The sequence below is a fragment of the Clarias gariepinus genome, chromosome 10 (assembly GCF_024256425.1).
Source record: "Clarias gariepinus isolate MV-2021 ecotype Netherlands chromosome 10, CGAR_prim_01v2, whole genome shotgun sequence".
Classification (NCBI taxonomy): Eukaryota; Metazoa; Chordata; class Actinopteri; order Siluriformes; family Clariidae; genus Clarias; species Clarias gariepinus.
Genome location: NC_071109.1, coordinates 26,467,116 through 26,492,629, shown reverse-complemented (window position 1 = coordinate 26,492,629; position 25,514 = coordinate 26,467,116). Strand labels below are relative to the sequence as shown.

The following is a 25,514-nucleotide window of genomic DNA, read 5'->3' as shown; positions in this document are numbered from 1 at the left end:
TTCCTTGACATTGTAACGGTAACACCTTGCCAAATTTTTTACAGGGTGATGTTAATGTGGTGTACTTTATAAAGATAATAAAGTACATAATTGCACCACTAATCAACACTTATCTACGGGCAGTGGTAGCTCAGATGGCTAAGTCACTGATCAGAAAGTTTGTTTGAGCCCCGGCTCCACCAAGTTGCTGTTGTGGGCCCTTGAATAAGGCCTTAACCCTATCTGCTCCATGGGCGCTGTATCACTGCTCGCCCTCGCTTTGACCCGCATTTATGTTACCATATGTGGTGAAAGAATTTCACTGTGCAGTAATGTATATGTGACAAATAAAGACTTAACTGAACTCACATACTCTATCCACTTTAATCAACGCGAGGCAGAAAATGCAGATACAGGTCCAGAGCTTGTTTACATAAAATACCAGAATAAAAAAACCAACAAACAAACAAACAGTGATCTCTTGACTTTGATCATTTGCACCATTACGTGTAGACTGTAGAGCTGCTGTGTGTGAAATTCCCAAGTATTTATATCTCAACAGTACGAGATACTAAAACCAGCCCATCTGGTATCAACATCCATGGCATGATGAAAATCACTATGATCACTCCTTTTTGTCATTCTGTTTTTTTCTTCATTCATTTATATGAACATTAAAGCTCTTAACCTGTATACTTATGATTTTTTTTTCATTGTGCTGTTGTCACATGCCTGACTGATTGGCTAACTGCATAAATGTGCACATGTACAGGTGTTCCTAATTCAATGGACGGTGTGTCAAAATGTTTAGCTGGGTGCTTTAAAGCAACCTTTTTGTAATCCACACATCAGTTTAAATAGACACTACAAAATGGCGGGTCCTCACTCCTTAGTCCTCTGCTAGGTGTTGATGATATATGACGTTAGCCCCGCCCACTCAGATTCGGCAAGCGCACGTCGCGAGCGCGTAGCGTAGGCGTTACGTCACCGAACTCCTTCCAGCCCTGATGGGAAAGGATGCTGCTAATGTCTGCAAATAAAAAAAAATGAAATAATAAAAAAAAAAAATCAAGCAAATCAGAGAAATTGGCTTCTTCCTTTTGGGCGCAGTTTGGACACTTGGAGGCTGCAACATTTCATTTAAACACGTGGATTAAAACAACAGATGGTAATTTGATTTTCCAAGAAATTGATTGCTATTATGTCTGTGTTGAGCTACACTGTGATGAATGAAATGGGTGTGCATGATCATTCAGTGTTCGTCTAACAACAGTCAATCGAAAACGTTTGTTGGGCACAAATGTTTTTTTTATCATCACTGTTATCCTTGTATTATAATATGATGTGTGTTTTTAGAGAGGAGTGGATAACCTACTATAGGCAATCAAACCGGTACAATGGTGGATGGCTGGAGAAGGGCAAGGGGAGGATGCTTGTAGGTGAATAATTGCACCACAGTGGTGGATGCTGCTAGGAGCTGGGACAAGCTGCAAAATAAAATAGGTTACCTGGAACATTTAAGGGAATGAGAATTGTGCAGGTTGGGTTAAAGCGCGCACTCGTATTTGCGCATCTCGCGCGTCTCCGGTCACATCTGAGTTTCAGGGCTCTCGCCTAGATAAAGGCTATTTATGAACCATGATGGAATCCGAATTGAAGAAATTGACGTAGTGATCATATGCATGGTTTTTTAAACGAACAGCAGAGGACTGTACGTGATGTAACGCCACAATATACAATTACTATTTGTTAAATCACTTATGTGTAAGATATAAAGATTTTTTTTTTTTTACCATGGTAGGCCTATAGATATCACTGTATTCCGATGGTACCTGTACTATAGTACTTATTAACGGATCCAGTACACTATGGTGCATAGTTCTCCCATGTACTGTACAGAAGTATAGTACCAGGATACTTTCAAATGGTATAAAATTTATTGTACTGTATCTGTATTATACCATACCAGTAATGTGTATTATCTAATACTGTACAGTATGTACAAACATACCATTTTATTGGTAGCCACTGTGGCACCCAATAAGTACAATGGCACACAATGGTACTACCTCACTTTCCACTGAAGTGCCATACCTAACATAGTACTCACCAAAGTGCATTGTTACATACCATAGTACTACCATGGTACCCACTGAAGTGCCATAGTTACCGACCCTGATACTCTGTGGTAATTTCTGAGGTGCACTATAATACAAACTATAGTAAAATTTCTTATGGGCTTGGTAATGAATATGGTGCAACCACACCTTTTTTTCATTGCATTGCCAGCACCTGGTGGTTTGTAATCTAGATGTTTTTTAATATGTGTGACTTTGAATTGTGCAAAAAATGTAGCTTATAATGTATTATGTTTTCATAAGCTTATATGATGTTATAGATGCAGTGTTGAGTAATTGTTATATGTATTTGTTGCTGGTAAGTCTCTGTATTTAAAGAGTAAAGCCATAGCTTAGGCCTTAATATTAAATGTAGTAGAAAAGGTTTAATGCCCATCTGTCTGCAGTCAGCTGGAACAAAGGTGCAGTCTCTTTTATCCTAGTGACCCACATGGCAGTGATTTTTTTGGCATGGCATTTTTTATATACAAGGTGTACCTTTTATTTTTCTGCAGGGCACAGTAGGTGTTCCAAGTTAGCCACAGACAGACCATCCTCTCAAGACGGAGCAAAAAAAAAGGGGGGGCAGCAAATTTACATCCTACATGTAAGAAGAATGACTGTTTAACAACTTGGGCGTGGTACATATTTGTCCTATCTTCAGTTGGTCTACAAGTTGTAGTCTGTCAGAATGTACGGCAGCTCTCGCTCTGTGAGCAAAATGGATGGCAATCACAGTGGGAACAGGAACAACCAGGGTAACTCAGGCAGATCTCCTCGGCTTCCGCGCTCACCTCGCATGGGTCACCGCCGCACCAACAGCATGGGGGGCAGTGGCGGTGGGCCTGGTGGCCCTGGGGGCAAAACTCTTTCTATGGAGAACATCCAGTCCCTCAATGCCGCTTATGCCACGTCTGGTCCCATGTACATGAGTGACAATGAGGTTGCTCTTGCCACCTCCTCCGACATCCAGAAGGGTGGCATGGCAACCGGACGCTTCGGGGGCAGCATCCCATATGGTGTGCGTGGAACAGTCACCGGGAGCACGCCTGACATGGCCATGGTGCCTACTGTGTCAACAGACTCCATAAGCTTTGGAGGAGAGCTCCATACAGCATCAACCGTACCACATTCGTTGCGCCAGGCCAGGGACAACACCATCATGGAGCTGCAGGCGCAGCTGAAGGAGGTGTTACGGGAGAACGAGCTCTTGAGGAAGGAAGTGGAGGTGAAAGAGAGCAAACTGAGCTCATCCATGAGCTCCATTAAGACCTTCTGGAGCCCTGAGCTGAAGAAAGAAAGGGCGCTGCGCAAGGACGAGGCTTCCAAGATAGCAGTTTGGAAAGAGCAATACCGTGCCATTCAGGATGAAACTCAGGTGGGTCACTAAATCAATCCTATGTTTTAACTTAATTCATAGATTCTCCTGTGTCTTCATATTTGTCTATATAAATATATATTTTCTGCATCTCTTGAGAATAGAATATCCCGACAGTGAAGTGTGTCTCCTTTGCATCAGGATATATTAAGACAGGAAATATGCTCATCTCTTATGCTGGGTAATCGTGATTCATAACAATATTAACATAATGTCCACATAAACCATCATATGCAGAATATCCATATATATATGTTCTTCCTAAATATAGCCTCTCAGTCAGTGTTTTAATGGAGGTATTGCAGAGTGCTGTTTAACATTTGGGTGAAAAATCTCTTAATGTTTTCAATTAGGTTGAGACTTGTTCACTTTGACTGCCATAGCTTTACATTTACATAATTTTTATTCTCACCTGTAAGGATGTGCACATAAAATAAATGAAAGTTTAATGGCTAGAAAATTGTGGCAAGCAAAAAGAAAATGAATAATAAGTTGTTGTTGCTGATACACAGTTTAAAACATGGATGCTATTATTTTGTTACTGTAGACATTAATAATCAAGTGATTATGCTATAATAGCTGGGTAATACCAGATTTGAATCTACTGTATTATCTATAACAGAGTCTAATCTGTTAAACCTTTCAATTAATAAAGTATTCTCTCTCTCTCTTTCTATCTCTCTGTCTCTCTTTCTTTCTCTATTTATCTATCTATAAAACCTCCACCCTAAAATCTATTAAATACTGATGAAACATTTTTGAATGTTTGTTAATAAGTGATTGTTAGATTAGTGATTGTCCTCATTTACAATGGTGCTTAGTTTAGTAGAATAAAAAAGTAACAATCTCATATGGGATAACAGTCAGGTTTTACTGTTAGCTCCTAAAAACAAAAGAATAAACACATATTTTCCAGTACACTGGTTTCCAGTACAAATCTAGGTCGTATAAATAAAAACTTTAATATAATCCAAAAGTACTGGGAACAGCAAACGTTGGAGTCAAAGTTAGCAATCTATTTACAGTGGTATTAGCACATTAGATCTTAGCTAATACAAACTGTGCAGGTGAACAGATGAGATGTCAGACTAAAGGACTACAATGCTGCTGCATCGCTGTCTTTAGGTAGAAATAAAGCAAGGGCTAATCGTGCGTTCATGTTTTTTAAGTGGTAATTTGCGAGTTGTATTATTGTCATTTCCCACCTCAAGATGCTCAATATGGGAAAGAGTGGGAAGTGGAGAAAAATGTGTGCTTTCATAAAAGTGTGCCTTTTGTTTGCTCAGAGCATGTAGAGCTCATAAAAAGCTAGTTTAACGGCACTTTTACAGTAACAGGCTTGAGTGGATATTGTTACTGTTCTCCTATTGTGAACATTAAACATTCTCGCAAAGTTTTGGAATGAAAACAGCAACAGAAGGAGAGAAAAGTAGGTAGCTTAGCAACAAGCTAGCCAACAGACAAAAGTCAGTAGCTTAGCAACAAGCCGACCACTAGTTATAACTGTAACACTGATAATACTTAACACTGTAGAAGGTCTTTAATGTTTGTATATCATATTTCTTGATGGCCTACTCGGAGTTGAGATTGCACTAGAGAATACTATAAGCAATTTAAGTTAAAAGGTCTATAACGCTAATCAGAAATAAATAATTGAATAATTTGGTGAGTTTTAGCATTTTTGTGATCTCAGTGCAGCACATTCTATGTGTGGTAATACATTACCCTCTGCCATTTACAGAACTAACAATGATTTTAACAAGAACTTTAACATGATTCATGTTTTTATGCTCTGAACTTAGAAGCGAGATATTGCTGAATTATGCTGTCAACCCATTAGATTTTACATTTGACCCCTATATGCAAAAATCTATAAAGAATATGTTAGATCTCAAACAAGACTATGTATTTATACATATACGATCCTTATTTCTCTATATAATCCCCTGCTACAAAAATGCACTTATCCCAGTGTTTTCCTAGTGCTTGAATTCTTTTTAGGGTGGAAAGTTTTCTTAGGATGCTGGAGTCATGATTGGACTGCCTACTTTATGTCTGAAACACTGGCCTCCTAGGAGTTCCTTTAATGGGGTTTTGAGTGAGGCCAGGACTGTATGGAGGATGTGGCAGTAACTCCTAGTTAAGTTCCTGTAATGTGCTACTAGTGTCCGTGAATGACTGTGTGTACAGTTTCCACAGACAGATGCGTCTCTCCCGCAAGTTAACAAGTTATCTGTTGATTTTTAAGTATTAGGCAATCCACTCTTTGAATGTTCAAGGGAAAGACTCAGCTGTGATCGTCATTTAAACACGTACAGCGTTCTTAAAAACATTATTTTATTGCATATGAGTCTTAGCAGTGTACTGTGATTGAATTATTCTGTAAATATCTACCAGTGTTACACTTTCATTCACAAGAGATTTCACCAAAAGTCCTGTTTTTCACAATCCAATTACATTAGTGTGTGTCACAACTTGAATGTTCATGTTTGATGTGGTAAAAAGTACTAAATCTTTTCTACACAAGCAAGTTGTTTACCACCAAGTAACATTAAAAACTTCAGACAGTTTCTTTGCAAACATGCCGCAGACGGCAAAATAAACCAGTCAAAAAAAGATCTCGAAGTCACAAATGTTTCATAATTTCCAAATGATGCTCAAACTAAATATTTATTTCATTCAGAGAAAAATATTTTGATAAACTGTTTGACTGTTCACACTTTCCTCATTTTCTTTGTGACATGTTTATACTTCAGACACACTTTATACTTCATATTAATAAGGGCGTTGTTATTAGAGATTTAAGCAGCATTTCATGCCAGCTTCTCCAGACTCTTCTCCTTCTTCTCCTGTTTAGATAGCTGTCTGTATTGTTTTGAAACTATAGATTTATTGTTTGAAATGATACTGAGAAAAAGAAAGTGGCCTTAGGATCAGGCATTGTTCCACAATCTTTGCTCCCTTGTGTAATGAGAGTGAGAGTCTTGCCTAGTTCAGACATGCCTGTATATTCCTGCTTCCCACACCACATTCTGCTAATCTAATGTTCTCCTGTACTGCTGAGCGAACGATCTTTGAACTGCTAATTGAAAATGTCCGTTTGCTGATTTTTAGTGCCCGGATTGACTCTCAGTAATGCTGCGCTCTCTGCCACCGTGTTCTTAGTCCTCTCATTTTAGTGATTAGTCTCAAACTGTGATTCACAGCAACATGGCTGTCTTGTCACATCCACACACGAAGGGGCGTAGTGCAGGAAGCTAACGATGGCTGTGTAATTGGTGGGATAGGAATTGTCATGCTGCTCATGCTGCGCTGTACCAGTTAAAATTACACTGATATGTTCAGAGCCGTTATATGTAAACACTGATTAGTATTAAACGCTATTTAGCAACATGCTTATTTGGGCTTAATTAGAACTTACCATCCAGTATCAAGCAACTAAGTGTGTGTGATTAAGTAATTGTGCAATAACTGTTTTTTTTTTCTGTTGCTGCCGTTGAAAATAATCTTATCTGAACTTGACTGTCTGGTTAATGATCAAGGACAGAAGTCATGGGAGTAAGAACTTGTAATTTATCTTCTCTTATTTCTCTTATACTCTTATATTATTTAACTCTTTAAGGATTCATGTCCTCGGTATCCTTGGCATTAAATGTACTCTTCTCCGTAAGATATGGTAAATAAACCATGGTTTCCAGATGGCCCACATGGGGGCTCCATCCACCCTCCTGTCTGCTTCACTACACCACCCTATACAACACACCCTGTATCTCCCATCGACATTTACGCTTGCCTGGCATTCACATCGAATTTGTCAGCAATTTTTTAGTCTTACTTTATGTTTTATTTCTTTATTTTTCTTTATTTAGATGTTAAATGTGATGAAATAGACAATATATATATATGGCTGCAAACAAAACTGAATAATGGTTTATCTGACACAGAATACCATATCATACCATAATATATATATATATATATATATATATATATATATATATATATATATATATGTATGTATGTATGATATGGTATTCTGTGTCAGATAAACCATTATTCAGGTTTGTTTGCAGCCATCTCAGGAGACTGAAAATAGGTACAGTACTTTAAATGTCTGCTGTTTAGAGAGTTATGAATCCCTCCAGCGTTCAGCTTCTTCAACCTTTCTTGAAAAGTAAAAGATATGCAGCTGTGATTTATGGCAAGCTCAAGCAGTGTTCTTTCTTTTAGTTGATGCTAAAACCAGATTGGCTAACATTGAAGGAATGGGGATCAGCTGTTAGAATGCTATATCCTTTTTTTCAGTAGTATTTTCTTCTTAATAAATCTCTATAATTCTCTATAATGTGTCTTTCAGGGATAGGGACATAAATATAGCAGAGATTGGTTTCATGTCTAAATGCCAGAAACCTTTAGAAAACTCATAAGTACCAGTTTTTTTATAGTGTGAGAAACCTTTCTCTCATATCTGCATTAACACCTTTATTGTTGCAGCATAATTTGTTTTGAATTTGTTGATTATATTAGCATATTTTAACAGTTTATTGAGAGAAAGTAATAACTGCTCTTTGACATTTTTAAATACATTTATTCAAGGTAAAGAGGTTTCTATTCCTCTCTCAGGACATGCTTTCACTGGAGTCCTGAAACGCTTTAAATAGCTGCTAACGCTAACATGTCCAGTGGGAAATGATTTATCATCTTTAATCTCCTATCTTTTTGATTACAGCACCTGCAGACCACAGTGCAGGCATTGCAGGCTGAGTTGCGAATCCAACGTGACCTGAACCAGCTGCTCCAGCCGCCAGGGGAGCCGCTCGCACTTGAGCCAGGTGAGGAGCAAGAAAGGCAGGCTCGCGAGCTTGTCCTGCTCCGCCGCACCATTCAGGAGATGGAGCTGCGGCTGGAGACACAGAGGCAGACGCTGGTTGCGCGTGACGACTCTGTGAAGAAGCTGCTGGAGATGTTGCACAACAAAGGGCCATCGAGCAAGTCCAGCGAGGAGGACCATGAGCTCACGTGCCGCCTAGCTGATGCCGAGATGCATGCACATCACTTGGAGAACCTCCTGGAGCAACGTGATAAAGAGATGGTGGCTTTGCGCGAAGTGAGCAACACTTAAATTCCTGTTACAATGGTCGTAAGCTCATATGAAATATGAAAGTATTGGATAAAAAAATTATGTAAAACAGAAAATGAAAATAATGTGAAAAGTGTAACTCCTTTTCACAAAGCCATTACTGTACTTTAAAATGCATTGTGAAACAGGGAATCTGCATTATTTGCTTTTACAGTACTCTGGCGATCATAAGACTCTAGCAGAGTGATAAAGTGTTGAGCCAAATTTGTAGCACAGACGCAGTTTCCCCTGAAGGTTTGATGACACATCTGAAAGCTCTATTTCTGGGTATGGTGTGAACAAAGTGCCAGGCATGTGCCTCTTTTTCCAGGAGCTGCATCGGCGCCTTGAAGGGACCCCGGAGTCTACAAAAACCAAAGCTCTGCAAACTGTTATTGAGATGAAGGTACAGCATATGTCTGCTTTGGGCAATATTACTTAACCTCTTCACCTCCCAGGAGCAGACGTGCATTCAAGACTCACTGTCATGAGTACATAGTTTTCTCATTAGTTTTTTCCATTATCATTAGCCTGCATTATTAAATAGTAAGACTTTAAAGGGGCTAATGAGGGATCACTATTTTAGATGAGACTTGTATTAAGAAACACATATTTATTAAAGAATTATGTTGTGTTCATGAGCAGTGCCTACACTGCACTCCAACATGGGAGATGGCGCAGGGTGGGTGGGATTGTGATAAAAACACCCAGTTGGTCCTGTGTTTTTCAAGGTCACAATTTTTTTTATTTTAATTGTTTACACATATAAGACTTTTACATGCAAGTTACACAGTACAGAACATATTATTCATGCCCCAGATGTGAGATGTGTGGTTATTTATGTGTATTGTGTGTGTAAAGGACTCACAGATCAGCTCTCTTGAGCGAGGGCTGAGGGAGCTGGAGGACCAGGTCATGATGCTGCGCTCTAGTAACATGCTCACTTGTGAGGAGCGCCAGGAGGAGGTCAAGCAGATGGAGGTCTACCGCAACCACACCAAGTTCATGAAGAACAAGGTAGAACAAGTCCAAGGTGTAATTATAAATGAAGACCTTATGGATCTTAATTTCTGAGTTCTACATCCTACATTATTATTTCTAGTATTAATTTCCTTCTTTGTAAGGCAAGATAGAACAGGTAGAAATTGCCTTTTGGTCAGTAGATTTTAAGTAGTTAGGTAGTTTAAAGTAGTTAACTTTCAAAAGGTTTAACTTCGCCACTCTTATGCCATCTATGACATCTGTTGTTCCTTGAAAAGTTTTGCTTGCTGTTAAATTGAAATTATATGTCAATTTTTTGAATGAGCCCTATAAATTACATCACTCCAAGTATCTCCATCATATTTTACATGAGCACTGATGTGCCATGAGTAGCACTATTGAGGCAGGGAGTTAACTTCTCTCATGTACATATTTGCACAGACAGTAATCAGACTTTTACTCTGTAAGACTTTCTTTTCTATTAACAAACCTTCCAGATGTGAGGCCCTCAGTCTGGCCCAGAAGAATATCCCCATTTCCAGCAACGTTATTAACTGGCAAAGATAAATTGTCATGATATTAAGTGCTTAGAATATTTCATTCATGTAGTATCTTAACAAAATTTAATTTATGTCCATCATCCATCATGACATAGAAGGGTTTATTCGGCCAATTATAGCATTTTCTGCAATTGTGCAAATAATTTAATACAATCATTTATTATTATAGACTGAGCTGGCATATCTGATGATCTTTGACCATCTGTAAAACACTGTTTAATTTACAACATAGAAGTGATTTTTGTAAACCTGGACTGGACTCTCTTCTGTGAATCAGATGGACCAAGTAAAGCAAGACCTCTCTAGAAAGGACACCCAGCTACTTGGCCTCCAGACCAAACTTGAGACACTTACCAATCAGTTCTCCGATAGCAAACAGCACATTGAGGTGCTTAAAGAATCCCTGACTGCCAAAGAGCAGCGAGCTGCCATTTTGCAGACAGAGGTAAGAACCCAACCAGTGGTTTATCCACCCAATAATTTATCTTTTTTAAGTGTTCTTTTAGATTGATTAGCTCCATAATCTTTTAGGTGGACGCGCTGAGGTTGCGTCTTGAGGAGAAGGAAACGCTGCTGAACAAAAAGAGCAAGCAGATCCAGGACATGTCTGAGGAGAAGAGCACACTCAATGGCGAGATCCATGACCTTAAGGACATGCTGGACGTCAAAGAGCGAAAAATTAACGTGCTACAGAAAAAGGTTTGAATAAACATCTTGATGTTTGTTCTTGCACAAGCTGTTTTCATTCTAGTGTATGTAAATATGAATGTATATATCTATATGTTGGTTTTCCAGATTGAGAACCTGCAGGAGCAACTGAGGGACAAAGAGAAGCAGATGAGCAGCTTGAGAGAGAGAGTGAAGTCTCTTCAGACTGATACATCCAACACTGATACAGTTCTAAGCACCTTGGAGGACTCGCTGGCTGAAAAGGTAACCAAAGAATCATATATCATATAGTCCCTACATAGATAATAGAAACGAATCATTAATATTGAAAGATTTTTGCAACATAGCCTTTTATATTAAGTATGAAACTCTAAGTGTCACTCCAGATCTTAATACATTTAGCACTTGTTTACAGGAAAGAATCATTGAGCGACTGAAGGAGCAGAGAGACCGGGAGGAGCGGGAGAAGTCTGAGGAGCTGGACACCAGTAAGAGAGAGCTGAAAGAGCTAAAGGAGAAAGTGAGCTTACTGCAAGGGGACCTTTCAGACCGAGAGGTAAGTGTTACTGATTATAGGATTCAGATTACCTGCAGGGTACTCTGTCTTGTTCTTTCACTTTTTAGGTATACAATTTAAGGCTGTGGATTAATTTTCTTTCATATTCATCATCCATGAGTGCTCCTGATCACAGGGCAGGTAGTAACTGGAGACTTTTGGCTGCTTATCAAACCAAAACTTTCCAGCTTACATTTTAACCTGTGAATGCATGATCGTTCAAAAAATTTAAACAACTGCTTTTTCATCGCCACACAATGTTGTCTAACATGCAGAAAGGGTTTGTGTGACAAACAGCTGATGTTGTTTTAAGTCAGTGTAACCTTTATTTTAGAGACAAATAAATATAAATGAATAAATAAGTATGTTAAAATACTGTACAGAGGACAAGACATAGGTCAGACAAATACAGTTTTCTAAAGATATTCAGGCACAAGAAGGTCATAAATAGATTGAGGATTTAACTCAGAACAGCTGAACACAGTACGGCAACAAACAGATGATGGGACCTGGTTGATGTGAAAAACAGTGTGGGCTGTGCCGGGAACCGCAGTTAGCACTGAGAGGTGGAATTCGTGACAGAACCATCTACCAAATGCACACGTTAATGCAAACGTTTATTCCATAAGGCAGGGCTGTTCAAAGCAAATCTAATCTTTGAGAGCCAACGTCCAACAGAGTTTTTTTATTTATTTATTTTTTTGCTCAAACATAGCTGATTCAACTAATCTGTTAATTGCCAGGTTGGTTTTGGTGGATTACAAACTGTCCTGAACACTAGCCCTCCAGGACTGCCCCTTCTACTGTTTAATTCCATAAATCATACAACAGATGGTTAACCCTGAACTAACAATATGAACAAAAATGTGCTGTCAATAAGGAATGTATTTTTTTTTTGCATTATTATAGGGAATACATATGCAATTAATTTACTGTCTTCAGTTGCAAATATACAGCATATAAAACTTGTCTCACAATACGGCATCAGTGGGTTTTAAAATACCCATGATGAGGTAATATTATGTGTAATTATCTGCATATACAGAGGCATTTTATGCTAAAGGCACTGGCTAAGACCATTGTACAAACCAGGCACTCAGACATACAGATTAATGTCCAAATTCAAGTCTCAGTAAACTAAATTGGCAATTCTTAGCCAGTTTAGCTAAGAATGATGTGTGTGGCATTTACATGATCTCCCTGTGCTTTGTGGGTTTCCAACAGGTGCTCTGGTTTGCCCCACAGTCCAAAGACTGTTGCTAATAGGCTAATTGGCATTTCCAAATTGCCTGTAGGGTATAAGTATGTATTGGGCAAAAAGGTTAGGGTCCTCAGTCAAGTATCTTTCCCTTACAGCAATGACCGCTGGCGTGACATTATAGGTCACTGCAGCCAACCATCGTTCAGCGATGACGGCTTAAATGAATTAAATTTATTATTGTCTGTGCAGAATTCTTTGCTGGACCTTAAAGAGCATGCATTGTCCTTAGCCTCATCTGGACTAAAAAAAGACTCCAAACTGAAAACTCTGGAGATTGCTCTTGAGCAAAGGAGGGAAGAGTGCTCTAAATTGGAGAACCAGCTAAAGAGGGTAAGAGAGGGTCAGAGAAAAGTGGAGTTGGCGAAGTGGGAATGGGTGTTATTACTAATGATGATACTGTTAGTAATGGTGGAATTTGAAGATGATAATGGCATAGATACTGTTGAATGTTAAGTCACACATAATAATCAAACTGTTGACATCTGGCTGATCCGTTCAGGCCCAAAACGCAGCTGTCGAGGCACAGGCCAACTCAGAGCTCTCCAAGCGAATTGCCTCACTAGAAGCTGATGTGGCCAGGCACAGAGAGGAATCTGGGAAGGCCCAAGCTGAAGTCGACCGGCTGCTAGAGATCCTACGCCAGATGGAGAATGAGAAGAACGACAAAGACAGGAAAATCAATGAGCTCGAGAGGTCAGTGAGCACATGTTGACATTCATGTTAAAAGTAATCTTTTGTCAGTGTCATCTTCATGTCTTTGTTTGCTTTAGAGGCAGTGTGAAAGCATTCATTATTGTCAAAAACATTTTCTTTCTTTTCAATCTAATGGTGGCGTTGTATTTACTGGAGCACCTTCCTCCCTCTTGAGTTCATTTTAAAACCCTTTTAAGTTTCTGCTCTTGCTGAGTAGCATTTGAACTTCTGCTCTTGTCTCTCTTCTTTTCACTTTGTCATCTGGAATTCTGCATGTAGTGTGGCTTCCAGGTTAGTGCAAACAGTACATGTGCATCTTAACAGCTTACATTCATGCTCAGGACCAGCTAATGGAACCTCTAGTTGAACTGTATGTGTATGCATATTTTTGGACCTTTCACCCTCATGCAAAAAGAACAAATTTTCTAACGGATAAGTTTGAATGAGATAGTGTTACATATTAAATAAAAGAAAATGATGCTATAGCCCAAAGCATCAAATAAGTAATAATGTAAGCACAGTATACTGTGCTGCATTTCTTCCCAAAATATTGTCATATACCAAAGAGCATTCAAAGTGATACTTATCAATTATACCAATGTCTGTTTCTCATACTCATTATGCTTTATCCTCTCCCAGGCAGATCAAGGAGCAGGGCAAGAAGCTGCCTGGGAAACTTAGGGAGGCAGCTGGCAAAGGCCGCAGTGCTAATGATGGCCCACAGCAGGTGAGGAGAAGAAAACACAATCATCAATTTCAATGATTGAATCCAAAACAGCTTGGTTCTAATCACTGTGAAGGCAATAAGAGACCCATTTTGGATGCAGTTGTAGGTTTTGCACTTTTCTGAACTGTAGTTCTTCCCTAACAGGAGTCTTTGCGGCAGAAGGCGGAACGCATTGAGGAGCTGGAGGAGGCGTTGAGAGAGAGTGTACAGATGACGGCAGAGAGAGAGATGGTATTGGCGCAAGAGGAGGCGGCACGGACTCATCAGGAAAAACAGGTTTGGAAGATAAGAGATCCGTAATGTAAAAATCACACATATAAAGTATATTAAATGTTAGACTTTGTCATCAAAAATCTAAATTTCAAATTAAAATGATGAGCATGAATTGTTAGACGTGTCCAAAAATATGGTGAAAGATACACAACAGGTCAAATGTTTGGAAATACCTTTTGATTCCATGGTCTTTCCTGATTTTTATTTAATTCTACAGGCACTCTCTTTAAACTTTTGACTGGTACTGTATAGGCAGTGGAAATGAGGTTTCTCAACCAGAGTTGATTGTGTCATGGTGTGAGCAGCTCGACGAAACAGGAAAGCCTCAGAGGAGAGTGTGTGAGAAGGGAATTAAAGTAATTTGGGCAATTTTGGACCCCCTGGGCTCCCAGTTGGCCTATTCCGAGGCTCTCCCACAAGGATCTGTAGTCTGGGGATTTTTTTAGGGTTTTTAAAAAAGCTTGCTACTGTATTTTAAATATTATATCATGTCTAAGGTATATTTACTTTATTATGGCATACTTTTAAACCCTCACAAAATAGCTGAGTAAAAATAGCACTTCTGATTTAGTTTAATCGACTTTATTGGTGCTTTTCAGGATTCAAAGTGTTCACCTAAGAATACTGTAGATCATTTGATCTTGTACATCAGTATCCACTTACAAGGCTAAAGATTTGTCTCTCTGGCTTTAATTAAGGCTTAATTTTGAATAAACCTGGAATTAATGGTTGTTTATGATATACAGCTCTGTCTGTCTGCCTTTGTATGTCTGTCTACCTGTCTGTTAAACAGATGGAGGAGCTGCTTGGGGCAATGGAGAAGGTAAAGCAGGAGCTTGAGTCCATGAAAGCCAAGATGTCATCCACCCAGCAATCTCTGGCTGAGAAGGAGGCCCATCTGACCACGCTAAGGGCTGAGAGGAGGAGACATCTGGAAGAAGTTTTGGAGATGAAGTAAGTCACACAGCTAGTGTAGTCCACAATAATATGCATTGTTGTTGTAAAGCCTTTGCAGCACTTGTTAGTCTTTCAGGATGCTGCAGGATTGGGGCATTCCATGAATGCTGATTGGCTTGAGAGCTAAGATCTTTCATGAGCCTCATGCATAGCCTTCTGGCCTTTAGTCCCCGTGGGAGCAGGGCCTTGGGTGACCATGATTCTGTTGCCAGTTTCCTATCATATAATGTTAATTAATATTATGAAATTCACTTGGAGGTAGTGTTAAGATTATGGCTGATTAGTGTAAGGAGATTTATGAAATTTGAGTAAAAATATTTCTCAGGTCAACTCAACTTTATTTGTATAGCACTTTAACAACAAGAATGCTCCAAAGTGCTTCACATTAATAATAAAATAATATAAAAAAAAATATATATTTTTTAATGTTTTTTTATATAATAATTTATATAAGCAATAAAAAATGTTTTGTATTTAAAACACTCATAAATCAAAGCAAATTATCCCTATAAGGAATAATGGAAACTCAAATTATTCGTTCCACAGCCCAAAAAAATAAATACATAAAAATAATTAATACAAAATATAAAGTAAAAAAACAAGTAAAAACAAATTAACCTGCACTTTACCTTTAAAAAAAGTACAAATAAATCTCGACAGATAAGTGTTGCCATTTATGTGCGCAGGCGCTGTGTGTGTATGTGTGTGAAGTGAGAGGAGGAATCAACCTTCCCCTTCTCATCTTTACATAGTAAACCTTTCTCCTCTCTTATTTGAACACAAAAACACACAAACACACATTAACAGTAAGACTGTTTTGTCTAAAAAATGATACTCGGTACTCGTAAACCAAGGCTTGCTTGTTTTTTTAAGTCAAAATTTATTAAAAATCCGAGGTTCCACTTTAAATTCATCCTGGAAAAGTATAAAGTGCTATTATGTCACTTTAATAGCATAGTTTAGGGTATTTATTCCTGATGAATACCCAATAAATTTGAGATGATTTTGTGAGATGTTCCTTTTATATACAATCCTAGTTACTTGTTAGCTTAGAGGTGATGTACTGTAAAGCTGCAGTACTGTATATAACCTGTAGGAATTTGGAGACCTCTGCGCTAGAAATGTAATAAGGCATTTTTAATTTATTTTAAGAATAATATACCCTCAACATAATGGTAATGCCTTGTACTGTGTGTCTGTGATGATAATATATTATTACATATAAGTCTGAAAATCATGTTTTATGTGTCACAGCACTGACTCACTACAGATTGAATAACAGTACTTCATATAGCTTTACTATAAATGTACATTTATAAGAAAAAACGAATTGCACATTTTTTGCACACTTTCACGGAAAGTGAGAAAAATTACAGAATGTCAGCAACAAAAAAATGTCTCGTTAGTGAGGGAGTAAAAAGAGACTTGACAGGTTTGAAAATATTTAATTACCAGTATCACAATGTTGTAATGTAACCTATTCTTTTATTATATATATATTTTTAAAGTTGCCTGTTTTTGAGACATTCACTAGAACATGATGTGATGTCTCACTTTACCTGTGGATACATATTGTGGTGTTATTTTTTGCCTCCAAATCTACAGTGACAGGCAAAACAATATTTCATAATCATTTTGAAACCTTTATTTTTGTCTAGGTATCATGCATGTTTAAGCAGTTTCCCTTTGGGATTAATAAAGTTCTTTGAATCTTGAATCTTGTATATGTATATGCTCTAACAGAGAGCAAGTCTGCATACATCACTTCTATAACCTGTGCGCAAGTAATAATAATTGGCTTTAGAAATCATGTGTGCAATTTTGTGTGTTTTAGTTACTGTAGTAGTGCAGGACTCTATAAATTCAATCCTAGAGTATAAGTATCCCACAATTTGGTAAGTCTTTTATGCAAACAGAGCTGTTTCATCTAATCTGATAATTGCCAAGTTTAGTCTGTGTGTTTGTGAATTACAAACTGCTAGGCACTGGCCCTTCTAGACTGTAGTTTAACAGCACTGGATTAGTGTGTTGTTGCAAGAATTGTATATTTTGATGTTTAATGTTAATAATAATAGTAATAATAATGATAATGTAAAAAAAAAGTAATAAATAAGAATCAGTCAGATAATCATCGTTGAGCAAGAGCTTTATGTCCTGCTAAAAAAGTCCTAAAATAAATTCTTAAATAAGAGTGGGAAAGCTGATATAATATGAAGAATAAGATGCTTTTTGCACGATTTAGCTGGGGTGTTGAGTCATGCATTGCCATCTATGTGTCAAAAAAGGGTGATGAATTAAACTTTAAAAAGGCATGCGTTTCATTAGTGGCTTGTGGGAGTCACTCTCTTCGAATGTTTGTGCAGAGATAACAGAAGCAGAAAATGAGTCATACTTCTGCTGTACTCATTGGGAACTATCTGACACGTTATGTTTAGAAAATGTAGCATAAAGATGCTTTTAATTTTATATATGCATGAATTTGCTAAAAAATAGGTCACTTGCAATGTAAAACTCTGACAGTGTGTTACAGTTTGGGTACAGCCAGTCGTAATGTGAGTGTCGTAAGGGGATATTGTGCTGTGAGGGATTTAACTGAAGTATCATTTGACTTGCACTCTTTTAAAGTGACAATAACTATGTCCTGTAGACAGGAGGCTCTGTTGGCTGCAATCAGTGAGAAGGATGCTAACATTGCCCTGCTGGAGCTGTCCTCATCCAAGAAGAAAAAGACGCATGAGGAAGTGGCGCAGCTACGAAGGGAGAAGGACCGGCTGGTGCAGCAGCTCAAACAGCAGGTACTGACTGTGTTATAGGGCTCTGCCTGAGATACTCTGTTTGTGTGTGTTTGTGCTTGTGGAAGATGAGTCAAGATGTTTGTCTGGTTGCCACCACAAACCATTTTGTTTAATGCTTAATGATAAACGAGATAATACAGCTGGGCTTCAGCTTGTCGGCTTCTTTTTGTGTGAGAATCGTTTTCCAAATGCTGTCATCTGAGCTGTGCAATAATAGATGTTTACCGATTTGGAAGATTTAGATTGATGCACTGATTTAAGAGGATTTTTATTATAAATCCATTTTTATTAATTAGAATTTATTCCAATACTTGAACGTCAACAAAAAAAAAATTCTGAAGTATAGATAACTGGCAAGATGATTTACCCCTAACTTTTCAAATAGTCCTTTGCAATTTCATCATCATCAGCAGCATTGTTAAATTGTAGACCTTCCTCTAATTTTAAACAACGTTGGTCATATGGTGTATATCGCATCATAGCAGCTTCAGTGGTAAGGTAAAAAATGTAATCAATGTAATTACCTCACCTGTATCTAAATCCAGTGGCCCACTCCTCTTTGCAATAGCACACTAGCCTTATTACTATATTCCATATCTGTTTTTTATTATATTTTCCCCTGTTTTTTTATCTGTCCTTTTCTTCTCTGGCATTTTTTCTAATTTCTTTTTCTTGATTTTTCCCTCATACCTGCACCTCTCTTTTCTCCTAGACACAGAATCGGATGAAGCTCATGGCAGATAACTATGATGATGGCCATCTGAAAACGCCAGCCGACCAGACCAACCACAAAGCTCCGAAATCCCCTGATCAGGTCATAATCCACTGCCCAGACACAGTTCCTCAAATTGATCATACTCTGCCATTGCCATCATCCTGTTTTTCCCTTTATTATTTAATATCTCAGCATTTTAATATGGATGACTATAAAATGTTCATAAAGATTTCCCATTCATAGCAAGTCATTTTAAGGTAGCAGACCCCTGATCAGAGCTGAGGTCATTTCCATTTAAATGCTGCTTTTTTGCAGTATATTTCTTTTCGGTATTTGAATTGGAAATGGATACCTTCTTCATACAGGTGTCAGTTTCCCTTTCAATCCTTTTAGCACATTAAATAAAATGGAACTGATTCCAACTGTGATCCAGACTCATCTCTCAGTAAATCATGACTTCTCAAAGCTACAGGTGTTTCTCTGATTCACATCAGTAGAAGTTGTCACCAAGTCCAGATCCAGGATCAGTTTTAGAATTCAAAATAATGTGAAGTATTATTTGAAGTGCTAAAACATGCCAAACTGATCCTGGGTCTTTATTTGGCAGTCACTTCTACCTGGAACTGTTCACACACTAACCGGATCTTCTTTCCCATGCTGCACTTGGCTGAACCCCTGCCATCTTAACCAATAGGATGATGAGGAGGGCATTTGGGCGTAGTCGCTCTGGCAGCCATTTTTGTTTTAGAAGGGTGAGCACTTGTTTGATGTTTGTATAAAAAGCCAACCTCAGCAGCCCTTTTCTCCCCCATGTCATGCTGTTCCTGTCATACCCATGCAAGAACATTCAATGACACACATTTATTAACCTCCATAACAATTCAATCCATCATTTGTACCAGTCTTTTAGAGAAGAATAAACAAAGCATTATTTTTTTGGCATACCAAATATTTCCATTTTCATTTCAAAGGCTATTGTGTTTCCAACTAAATATTTTGCTAACAACTGAGAACTCCGTCTTCGTGCTGCTGAAATGTGTCCTGTATATCTCATTGCCCTTTATGTTATTTAGTCTGTCATTTTTATGCTCTTTTGGATCTGCATGAAACACTCGCTTGCTGTCTTTCTCCATTTCCTCCACTTCACGTCCAAACAAATTTGTCTCACCCCGTTAATTAAGGGCACAGTTTATATTAGTACTGATGTAACCTTTTAAAATGACAGTGCTAAAAACATTGCGGCAACCCAGTCATGGTGGCAAAGCTGTGTGCTACATAATTCAAGCATCTCTCATGGTTTCTGTATGGCACGCAGAGAAAGCTATCTCATAATAAGGAATATGACATTTAATACTTATGGAGGTACTGAAAGACTGTTTTTGCCATTAGCTTGTGTTAAATGTCAAATATCCAAGGATACACTACATCAAGGTGCTTTGCAATAAGGTGTCCTTAACGAACGCTAAACAGCTAATTAATTATTGGGACATTAAGGAATATGTACAATAGTGTGTGCTGTTATATTGGTATAACAGCATGTCCCAGAGTGTTTTAGTCCTATTATACCACGTCAATTTTCAAATGTATTAATTAATGACACTCATGTCACTCATAAATTTCTGAATGTTTAATGACATTGAATGTCATTGAACATCTACCAGACGACCTAGCTTCTGTTATTAATTTTGTTATTACAGCTATAAACTAAACAGTTCTTCTTTTTCTGATTGTTTTTGGTTGTCTTTGTGTCTGTCTGTCCATGCATGCATCTTTCCAAGATTCTTGTTAGCACAAACTTATGAACAAGTGATTGACTGATTGTAGAATTTATATGCAGTTGTCTTTGTAAGCAGGAGATAATTGAATAGATTTTGAAATTGATTCCAACAAGGTCAAGGTCACAGCAAGTTCAAATATCTGAAATAGATTTATATATAGTCACTATATATATATACATTATATATATATATATATATATATATATATATATATATATATATATATATATATAATGTGGTAAACTTTGGACCCCTGTCATGAATACTCTCCCATGTTGGAAAACCTATTGACCATTATTTATAAAGTGCTGATACTGGAGACTCCTTCCTTAAATGCTAAGTAAATGTCTCCATACAGGCACCTTCTGTAAAATTATAGGTTTTTAATTCTTAAATGTCATAAATTATATGGTCTGTGTGCTATACTTAACCCGTTGAATAAGCTGTTATTCCAGAAATGATAATATATTAGAAACTGCGCATTAATATAAATGTGTGATAAAATCTGCAGCTAAGACTACTGTCAGACCTGCTTTTTAGAAAGACATTCAAATATAACTAATAATAAATAAGCTGACTTAATAAAATATATTAAACATTTAATAAGAAATGTCTTTTAAATATTTTTTTACATTCTTTTAAATCAATTTATATTCACTGTTTATGGATAAACTCAACATTAATCAAAAATTAATCCAGGACACAGGATAAAAATAAAACTGTGACAATTTTAGCCCTGTATTACTTAACAGCATGCTCCTAAAACATGATCTCTTTCAAAAATAACATGAATATTTTAAGTTTACTCGTGGTATGAAAGCAATGAACATGCCATTTGAGCTGGAATTAATTCCCTATTACCTCAGCTTGGTCTCAGAGGTTTTGTGTCATGTTTGCACACTCCAGAAGCATGTGTTTCCGTGTTGAAATGCATGTCAATGTGTCCTGTCGTTACTGAGCATCTTCAGTTACCCTTAGTGATCTTGATCTGACCCTGTTTGTTCTCAGATGGTAGTGCAGAATGCTCTCAGTGCATGAAAACTATAACAGAATTAAATGCTTAGCTATGATACAAACCTACGCTCTCCATAATTGTCTAGTGTGTGATTAATAGTTTACTGTGTGTGTAGATTAAAGCTGGGCGGAGAGCTGCAGTGCACAGGAGCTCCAGATTAGCCACCTGACTACACTGTACAGCCAGAGAGGAGCCACCCAATATTCCACATCTGTTTCTGTACAAATTCATTCTAACCAACTCTCCCCATCCTCAGACAGGGCCTGCACACCAAAAATTACTGGTAAGTAATTACTGCAGAAGATATTTGTAATAGAGACATCATTTCAACCGTTAATCTTGTGAAATGCTTGTCTATTGGGAAGGTGTGGGAGAGCCCACCATTCATTCACCCGTTCACCAAATGTTAGTCTTTATAATGTCCTGATTCACAAAGCCATACAGTTTAATTTCAGACAAAAATACAAATATATCCTGATGTTTTATTGATTCCTCTTATTTCTGGATCTTGTGCAATCGCACAACAGTGTGATTAAAGCTGATTTTACTTTACAGTGAAAACAAATGGCCATTGCAACTGCAAATGCTAATGAAGATCCATTGGAGTAAGAATCACACTGTTCTATTTAAGCTTGCTTCCTATGAATGTTTTAAGTGAAATGAAGCAGTGGACAGAATAGTTTAAATCAGGGTTGCCAGGATCGGATAATTTTTTTAAAAATAATCCTTGGCCACAAACAAAGGCACATTTTATTGGAACATAATAAAAAAGTCATCAAGAAGTTTATTTATTTCAGTAAGTCAATCCATAAAGTGAAACTCATATATTGTATAGATTCATTACACACAGACTGATGTATTTCAAGTGTTTATTTCTTTTAATTTTCGTGATTTTGGCTTATAGCTAACGAAAACCCAAAATTCGGTATCTCAGAAAATTAGAATATTGTGAAAATGTTCAATATTGGACAATAAAATTGTTCGATAGTGTTTCACACTCTAATTAGCTAATTAACTCAAAACAACTGCAAATGTTTTCTCTGCCATTAAAAGGTCTCTCAGTCTGCTTCAGTAGACTTAATCATGGGGATGACTGCTGACTTGACAGCTGTTTAGAAGAAGATCATTGACGTTTTAAGTTTTAATTAATCATTAAATTTTTAAAACAGTTTGTGCTTTTCTCTGCTGACCAGCTTTATGGAGATGGTGAATTCATTTTTCAGCAGGACCTGGCACCTGCCCACACAGTCAAAAGTACTAACACCCAGTTTAAGGACCATTGTATCCCTGTGCTTGATTGGCCAGCAAACTTGCCCAACCTAAACCGCAAAGATATTAAATTTGGGATTTTTATTAGCTGTAAGCCATAATCATCAAAATTTAAAGAAATAAAAACTATTAAAATATATCAGTTTGTGTGTAATGAATCTGTGAAATATAGGAGTTTCACTTCTTAAATTGAATTTCTTAAATAAATCAACTTATTGATGATATTCTAATTTATTGAGATGCACCTGTAAGTGATGCAGTTGGGGTGGCTGAAACCTAGCAACCCAGCAAGTTCTGTTTGCTGGCATTTGCAGGTTCAAACAGTTAAGAAAGGACAAAAATATACTCAGCTGTCAGGTTAAGGGGGTAAAGTAGATGCAAATCTTTTATTAATATACTACAGATAAACAGTAGAATGTACACAGGAATCAGAAACATAAACCTGTAAACTGTGGCAAAAACACATAGAGTTATGGAACACACAACAACGTGCAGTATGCTTCTGCAGCAGAGTTATGAACATGGATTCAAAACAGAACCTTAAATAGACAGAACATAACTAAACAAAGGTGATAGTGATCATGGACATGACTGGATGATGGATACTTTAGTTAAGCGCATCCATGCTGCTGCCCTGACTCCAACATCAAAACACGGCTATGTGAGCAAAATAAACATGCTTTACGACTAAAGACCTTGTTCCAACAACCAGTAGTTATAAAAACAGTGCTGTTCATTATACGGTTTGAAAATGTTGGATTAACATACTGTTCATTTTCTTTCATTTATTTATTCAGATGGCGCCTGGGGTGGTGAGAGTCAGACTAAAGCTGGGACTGTGACCTGGTCTCCTTTAAGAACAGCACTAAATGGACCTTTAATTCCAGGAACCGTCAGCTGTGATCTAACCCTCCTCTCTCCAGGAACCATCTCTGCCCTCTCCTCTCTTCTCCTCTTCTCTCCTCTCCTCTCAGCCTTTATCCTATGATCTACAGAGCACAACAAGCCTAAAATAGTCATCTCCTTGTCTTAAAAGCCCCAATCAGGAGTTTTTGGTTTGTTGGTCTCTCAATTGTGTATCATCAGTCAACATTCCTGCAAATCCCCATTAAAAGAAGTAAAAGAAAAACAAAACATATATATAGATATATATTTATCCAAACCGTCCTCAATGGGGCTTAAATGCTGGTGCAGTTGTCAAATTCAGCAGTCTTACAGTAGCTGTGTTGTGAATGCATTATTATTATTATTTATTTTTTTCATTTTCTACTTTTGATTACTGTGTTACATCGTCATGGTTGATTACAGACTTAGAATGCCCTGCAATGTGATGGGTGGTGCTATGTAAACATTTAAAAAGTAAATTGAATGCCAAACATATATCTATATATATTATGCTAATTTGACAGCTGCATCTGCTGTTAGACTTGTGAGACTTGCATTAACTCGTTGCCGTTTAGGTAGCTACCTTCTTGCACTTTCTTTACTGGTTGTACGCTTCTTTTGAAAACCGAAGACCTTTAGGACATAAGCATTATACAAGTGTTGAATGAGAAACATCATTTCACCACCTACGACGTTTTGTCAGTGGTGCAAAATCAGGTACTGTACACATGTCATTTAAATCCGATGTAACAGCTGCTAAAATCAATAGACATATGATGTGTACGATGTGTTTTTGTAGTGTTCATGACAGTCATACAACTCTCGTGAGGTGGCTGTGAGCTTTCGATTTAAGTGTTACTATTTCTCTGTATAGACAGAAGAAGCACAGAGATTCACTGTAGCAACTATTACAGTAAAATAGGCTCCAGAAATCATCCTGCCACATCTAGATGTCTGATTTAGGAGAGCACATTGCTGGTTTTATGTTCTCTCCTAAATGGTAATGTCATTCGGTCTTTCTTGCAGTAATTTTTTTTTGTTGCATTTGTGGCCTATTGTCTTTGTGTATTGAAAAAAAAAAGATAGTGCTCCTTAAAAACAAAACAAAACAAACAAAGTGATGATAAAAGATGAAAAGACACGGGTATGAGCGTTCTGAATTTGTATAAATGTGTATGTATATAAATATGTATTATCAGTGTTTTTATTCTCCCTGTGTTTTTTTTATTAATGTGCTTTCAAGCAGTTAATTACACTGACAATTTATTTAAGGTTGTTTCCATTTGCTCTAAGTACAAACAGCTGCTTGGCAGTTACTATGCACATTAGTTTCATTATTACTCACAGTTCACAGAAATGGACCAACCACAAAACTAGTTAGAGTAAAATGGAAAGAAAAAAGTTGTTATTTTTATGAATACTGTAGGGCTAATATGATAAAATAGTAGGTTTAGCGATCTGATAAATGCAGCAGCTGTGTTTTTATGGATAAAGACATATACACAGGTTATGGCCATGGTAACTTTCAGAGGTTGTTATTATCAGATTCTCTGCATAAACATAAGAGGTGGCCAAATTTCCATCCCTAGTCTAATTATTCTCACTGGTTCAGTAAAACAATAAACAGAATATCAATCTAGTGCAGAATTTAAAATAGTAAGGTTTTTTTGTTGTAGAAAACAATGTTTAAAAAATAATTTACCTTGTTTTCCTTATCAGTGAATTAAATTATACTCTGATTGAAATCACACATAACAATAAAAATCTAAAAGAGACTGAAACATGAA

The 25,514-nt window shown here is 37.4% G+C and overlaps 1 protein-coding gene across 4 annotated transcripts; it reads left to right on the top strand.

The window, feature by feature from the left end:
* Positions 1–972: 972 nt before the first annotated feature.
* erc1a (ELKS/RAB6-interacting/CAST family member 1a) lies at positions 973–24,905 on the top strand. 4 transcript variants are annotated; one of them, XM_053505888.1, is made up of 20 exons: positions 973–1,147; positions 2,612–3,474; positions 8,204–8,581; positions 8,925–8,999; positions 9,455–9,610; positions 10,412–10,579; positions 10,666–10,833; positions 10,930–11,067; positions 11,219–11,359; positions 12,810–12,950; positions 13,120–13,313; positions 13,593–13,604; positions 13,953–14,040; positions 14,185–14,316; positions 15,107–15,267; positions 17,918–18,065; positions 18,778–18,879; positions 19,475–19,532; positions 21,689–21,856; positions 23,640–24,905. In XM_053505888.1, exons 2-18 carry the CDS (start codon positions 2,788–2,790, stop codon positions 19,499–19,501), a joined length of 2,916 nt encoding a protein of 971 aa, XP_053361863.1. In that variant the 5' UTR covers positions 973–1,147; positions 2,612–2,787; the 3' UTR covers positions 19,502–19,532; positions 21,689–21,856; positions 23,640–24,905. The 4 variants fall into 4 exon arrangements, with proteins under 4 accessions (XP_053361863.1, XP_053361864.1, XP_053361861.1 ...); XM_053505889.1 differs by lacking the exon at positions 13,593–13,604; XM_053505886.1 differs by lacking the exon at positions 19,475–19,532.
* Positions 24,906–25,514: the final 609 nt, after the last annotated feature.

Coding starts and splice junctions, on each gene's coding strand:
- erc1a (XM_053505886.1), top strand. CDS start 2,788: ATGTACGGCAGCTCTCGCTCTGTGAGCAAAATGGATGGCAATCACAGT. Junction 8,582..8,924: donor AGATGGTGGCTTTGCGCGAA/GTGAGCAACACT, acceptor CTCTTTTTCCAG/GAGCTGCATCGGCGCCTTGA. Junction 14,041..14,184: donor CTAATGATGGCCCACAGCAG/GTGAGGAGAAGA, acceptor CTTCCCTAACAG/GAGTCTTTGCGGCAGAAGGC.